The sequence below is a fragment of the Neovison vison genome, chromosome 6 (assembly GCF_020171115.1).
Source record: "Neovison vison isolate M4711 chromosome 6, ASM_NN_V1, whole genome shotgun sequence".
Classification (NCBI taxonomy): domain Eukaryota; kingdom Metazoa; phylum Chordata; class Mammalia; order Carnivora; family Mustelidae; genus Neogale; species Neogale vison.
The window spans coordinates 212,361,689-212,367,688 of record NC_058096.1 but is presented as its reverse complement, the minus strand read 5'-3'; the positions used below and the strand labels follow the sequence as shown (position 1 = coordinate 212,367,688).

Genomic DNA, 6,000 nt, shown 5'->3' with positions numbered 1-6,000 from the left:
GCGCCTGCGCACTGCCCGCCGCCCGCGGGCCCTGCCGGCGCTTGCGCGGTGGCACTGGCGAGTGGGGGGGGGTGAGGAGGTGGAGGAGGAGGAGGAGGAGGAGGAGGTGGCGGCGAGAAGATGGCGACTTCGAACAATCCGCGGAAATTCAGCGAGAAGATCGCGCTGCACAACCAGAAGCAGGCAGAGGAGACAGCGGCCTTCGAGGAGGTCATGAAGGACCTGAGCCTGACGCGGGCCGCGCGGGTAAGGGGGCTGTCTGCCCCGACCCTTCGGGGCCGGGAAGGAAGAGAGGGAGGGGGCGCGTGTCCGGCGTGTGCACGGGGCGGGGGGCGCGCGGCGGGGGCGGGGCGCGCGCGGCTGGGCGGGGCTTGGCACAGCCTGAGGGTACAGGTGTCCCTCCGCCCCGGGCATCGTGGGCGGGACAGGTGCCCCCCACATCACCGATATCTGAAAGGGTTCAGGTGCCCCCACATCATTGCTACCTGGAGGCTGGGATAGGTGTCACTATATCATTATTATTTGGAGGGGACAGTGGCCTCTACCTCATTACTATCTGGAGGGAGTAGGTGCCACCACATCCTTGTTACCTGAGGAGGGACAGGTGTCCCTACATCCTTGCTACCTGAGGGGGTCAGATGCCTCCATATCAGTGCTACTAGGGGAGACAGGATGACACCGTGAGGTGTATGAACTGGGAGCTGCTTGCAAGCATCATTGTTACCTGGGCAGGGGGCGATAGATGGTCCCACATCGTTGGTACCTAATGCGGGAAAAGTGTCCCCACATCATTGCGACCTGAGGGGAACAGCTGTCCTCACATCATTGCTACCTGAAGGGACGGGTTTCTGTACATCTTTGTCACCTGTACCTCCACTCCCTGGGTGTTGGAGGAAGGATAGGTATCTTCATTTGTAATCTGTAGACCTGAGGTAGGGTAGGTATTTCTCCCTTTCGGATTATCTGAAGGAAAGTTTTGGTGCCCTCTTCTGTGGGGACCTGAGGGTGGTCAGGAAGACAGATTGTGCTCATCCTGGGGCTTGGAGTGGAGACAGCTACCCCTTCCCCATGTAGCCCATATGGTGGGGACCAGGTTGTGTTCCTCCCACTGAGACAAGGGACAGCTGGCCACGGATGGCTTCTGGCCGCTCAGGACCAGGGTGGAGGGACAGTTCTTCCTCAAGTTGGTTGCTGTGTTTGGCGTGCAGGGGCAGGCTCGGTTTCCTGCTCATCTCACCTGAGAAGCTACTGTGGGCCCTGAGAGGAGTTGGAGGCTTGGCTCTTCTCTTGGGCCCAGCTCTCTGGCCACATGAGTCCACTGAGGTCCCAAGCTCCTCAGTACTCTCTTTTGTCAAGTCTGTCTAGCAGGTCCTTCCTTGTGTGTCAAAGAGGAGAGCACGCTTTGCACAGGTGACAGTAAGGCTCTGCTGCATTCCTGCAGAGTGGTGAGACCCTCCCTGGTGTCCTGCATCCTGAGGTCTTGGGAAGGGTTTGAATGGGAGCTGCAGACACCCATATGGCTGGTTTCTGGATTTGGCCTCTGATCTGACTGTCCCAGGCCGATGTACCTCTGTGACATGAGCCTCAGTCTCTGATTCTTCAGGCGGAATTTTCAGTCATACTCTTTTCTAATTAGCTCCTAGTTTCTCTGTGAGATCATGACCACATAGGCTAGAATGCGTATCTTCATTTCTGTGGATTTGTTTTGTTCATATTGATGGGGTGCTTACCATTGACCAGGTACCTGCCCCAGCAGCTTATGTTCTTGGTTAGCGCGTAGAGGAAGAGATGGCCGGTGAATGAATCAATGAAAGCAAGCAAGCACCTTGAGTGTCCCCATAAGTCAGGGCTGCGGAGGGCAAGAATGTCCACTTTATCTTGTCTCATGCAGTCAGTGTATGTAGTGTGACAGGAAGAAGAGGGTCATACTAGGTTGATGGCTGTTTTCATGACTGGAGGTCTGGTTTCTGCATTGGGGTTGGAAATGTATTACTGTTTTTTAAAAAGGTTTCATTAAAATAACAGCTTTATTGAGATCTAGTTTGTGTACTGTAAAATTCACCTGTTGAAAGTGTAAAAATTAGTGGTTTTTAGTGTATTTTACAGACTTGTGCAACTATCACCGGTGTCTAATTCCAGAACACTTTCATCACCCTTGAAAGAAATCCCATCCTCATGTGCAGTCACTCCCCATTCCTCCTTCCCTCAGCCCCTGGCAACCACCAATCTGCTTTCTGTCTCTATGGATTTACCTATTCTGGACATTTCATATACATGGGATCCTACAACATGTGGCCTTTTCTGTCTGGCTTCTCTTCACTCAGCATAATATTTTTCAGGTTCATCCACATTGGAGCGGGTATCAGAGAACTTCATTGCTTTTAATGGCCAAGTAATACTCCCTTGAACGCAGGGAGCACATTTGCTTACGTGTCATCTATTGATGGTGTTAGAAAAGATTTGTAAGATATGTGGACAGCCATTCTCTTGGTCCTGGTAACCATTTTTTGTCTCTTTCCTCCCTGTCACTTTCCTTTACACTGGGAGTTGGGCGTGAGCCCTGGGCTGAGGTGAGCTAACACGGGATCTTGTGAGACAGAGCAGTATTCTGTACTAGGGGGTGATTCTGTCCTGCAGGGACATTAGGCAGTGTCTGGAGACATTTTGGTTGTCTTGTCGGGGGGTGGGGTGCTCCTGGCATCTGGTGGGTAGAGAATAGGGATGCCGCTCAACACCCCACGATTCCCGGATGGCCCCTGCCACAGAGAGGGATGTGGGCCCAAATGTCAGCAGTGCTGAGGCTAAAAACCCTTCAGTTTGGAGGAAATGTTGGGGGGGGCGGGGATACAAGCTTTGCACCTGGGCAGCTAGAGTTCAAAGCTCTGCACTCACCTGGATGGCTGGGCCATCTTGGATTGGCTGGTGGTTTTCCCCACACCTGGTAGCAGGATGGGCAAGCTCTCTCCGGGCCCTTTGGGCTGTTGCGTGTGATGAGTGGCACATCCGCAGTGCCTGGTGCAGGGGAGAGAACCCATGGGATGCGGGCTCCCCTCCTGCCCTCCTGTGGGTGCAGCCTTCCCCTGTGATAGATGCCAGAGTGTTGCCCATACCTGAGAACAGGTGGGATGCGGCTGGTTCTGTACCTCCTCCTTCCCCTGAATTCTTTAGGACAGCATGCCTGAGTGTCAATCTATAGTCCTGGGTGCTGATAGGCATGCCATTACCACATGAAAGCCAGCAGTAGTGCAGCCTGATGCGAAAATCCGAAAATCCGTCCTGTGACCTTACCCAGGGGCAGGGACCCTAAGGACCAGGTCAGGTGTGTGGATGAGTTGTGATGTCAGCGAGACCACTTTGAAGTTGCAGGGTAGAAGGGTCAGTGCGGGAGTATTCCATTCTTGTCCTCAGCTGGGGGGGGGGCCCGAGGTGCAGGGAGGGCTGTGGTGCTCTGCTGTGTGACTTTGGGCAGGTCTTGCAAGCTCTCTGGGCTTTAGCATCTTGACCTGCAAGGTTGGAGCAGCACATATCAGGGACTGGCCAGGGACCATGTTGGGTGCTGGGGAAACAGCATCATCAAAGGCATGTGAGGGCCTTGGTCTTGGGGAGCCAGTGTGGTTTTAGGGGGGACAGGAGAGAATTGCTGCAAATGAATAAAATGGATGTTCTCAGAAGCGACAGAGTGACATGTGGGGACTGGCCGGGGTGGAAGGTTGACACCCCAACAGTGAGATGTAGCCACCCAACATGGGGGGAAAATGTCTCAGGTGAGGGACAGGTAGGCACAGAGGCCCTAAAGTGGGAAAGGCTTGGTGAGATTGAGGACAGATCAGAAGACAGTGAGGCTGGCACGTAGAGAGAGTGAGAGTCAAGGTGAGGTTGGCGTGGCTTGGTGAGCCCTGGATTTCACCGAGGGAGGGGCCCCGGGAAGGTTTGTGATGGCGAATGGCTTGATCTTTTGCTTTATTGAGATATATTTCCCCATATAGTCAGTTTGTGCACCGAAAGTGTACCATTCAGTGGTTTTTAGCATGTCCACAGAGGTGTGTAACCTTCACCAGTCAACTTTGAAGTGCTTCCATCACTCCGAAAGGAGGCCCCACGCCCTCTCCCCCAGCCCTGGGCACCCACTCATCTCTTCTCTGTCTCTGTGGATTTGTGCATTCCGGGCATTTTAAATATGTGGAATCGTGAACCACGAGGCCTCTTGTGGCTGGCTTCTCACTCAGCACGAGGTCTTTGAGGTCCATCCACACTGTAGGGTGTGTCAGGCCTTCATTCTTTGTAAAAGTAAATTGTGGTAAAATGTATAGATCATAAAATTCACCACCTTCGGGGCGCCTGGGTGGCTCAGTGAGTTAAGCTGCTGCCTTCGGCTCAGGTCATGATCTCAGGGTCCTGGGATCGAGCCCCGCATAAGGCTCTCTGCTCAGCGGGGAGCCTGCTTCCTCCTCTCTCTGTGCCTGCCTCTCTGCCTGCTTGTGATCTCTCTCTGTCAAATAAATAAATAAAATCTTTAAAAAAAAAAAATTCACCACCTTCACCGTTTTTAAGTGGACAGTTCCGTGGCAATGAGTACCTTCACGGTGCTGGGCACATGCGTCATTTCCTGTTTAAGGCCGCATATTACTGCTTTTTGTGGCCCTGCCATGTTCCGTATACCCGTTCATCCACCGGTGGACGTTTGGGTTGTTTCCACCCTTGAGCCATTGTGATTGTGACTATCCCTGCTCCGTGCACTGGAGCTTGTGTGGCTGCAGCCCTTCTCCCTTGAGTGTGGACCAGGGAGCAGAGGTCACATGACAGGTGCCAGGTCATAGGGTCTGTCCATTTAACCATCTGAGGACTCTTCATGTCTCACGAAGGTGGCTATGGGCCGAACGGGACAGAGAGGAAAAGCAGACAGACAGCGAGAGGCTGCTGTGGCACCCAGGTTTGGGACTGGGGAGCAGGCTTGAGCAGGGAGGTGTTTGTGGCGGAAACAAGGGTCAGTGGCTTTGGGTGATATTTCGGCAGCAGAGCCGCCCGGATGTGCAGGTAGACCTCCTGTAAGGGAGTGAGGGGAAGGAGTATGGGATGTGTCACCTGCCTGGTGGGGGCTCAGGACACAGCAGGCTCTGTGTGTGACCAATCACTAAGCATTACAGGGAGCGGCCCCTGGGCCAGAAAAAGCCCACACGCAGAGCAAAGCAGTCCGTGGTGGCCCCGCTGGGGCTGCCAGTTATGGCTGCACTGAAGGAGGGTGTTCTCCCGGCCCTACCCTGCTACGGGGGTGGCTCTGCACAGGCTGGAGGAAAACGGGTCCCTGGGCGGCAGGCAGAGCGCAGCGGTGGCTCGGGTTCGCTGAGCGTGAAGGCCGCCCCCAGTCCTGGCCCCAGTCCTGGCTTTGGCACTGTTTGCCTCTGTGCCGGCTGTTTCAAGTGTCTGGTGCCATCTGCAGCCTCAACACACACGCACGCAGGACTCCCCGAGCTGCTCTGTTTGAGAGGCTGGAGTGAGCCATCTCCCGCCCCCAGAAAGCCCCAGCAGGCTCAGTGCTCTCCAGGTTGTGAGCTGCACGCCGAGGATCGGGTTGAATAGGATGGGGGCCTCTCAAGAGATTTGTCCTTGTCCAGACCCCCAGAAACTGTGGCTGTGACCTTATTTAGAAAAGATGTCTCTGTAGATGAAATTAGGGTAAGGATCTTGGGATGAGTTCATCCTGGATTTATGGTGGTCCTAAATCTTGTGACTGGTGTTCTCGTAAAAAGTGGACACATAGCCATGCTCAGGAGAAGGCCACATGATGGTGATGATGGAGGCAGAGACAAGCGTGATGCTCCCATGAGCCAAGGATGCCAGGAGCCCCCAGAAGCTGGAAGAGACCAAGAAAGATCCTCCCCTAGAGCCTTGGGAGGAATGCGGTCCTGCCCAGACCTGGATTTGAGAAGTCTGGTCTCCAGAACTGTGACAGAATAAAGTCCTTTTGTTTTATATCGCTCAGTTTGTGGTCCTTTGTGACGG

General features: G+C 54.2%; 1 protein-coding gene across 7 annotated transcripts in view; it reads left to right on the top strand.

The window, feature by feature from the left end:
* The first annotated feature begins 87 nt into the window (after positions 1-87).
* CRTC1 (CREB regulated transcription coactivator 1) overlaps positions 88-6,000 on the top strand; it is a 74,387-nt gene continuing 68,474 nt past the window's right edge. For all 7 annotated transcript variants that reach the window (XM_044253873.1, XM_044253872.1, XM_044253868.1 and 4 more), the window contains exon 1: positions 88-246. In XM_044253873.1, coding sequence (XP_044109808.1) covers positions 121-246 — 126 coding nt within the window. In that variant the 5' untranslated portion in view covers positions 88-120. The remainder of the gene's footprint in view (positions 247-6,000) is intronic.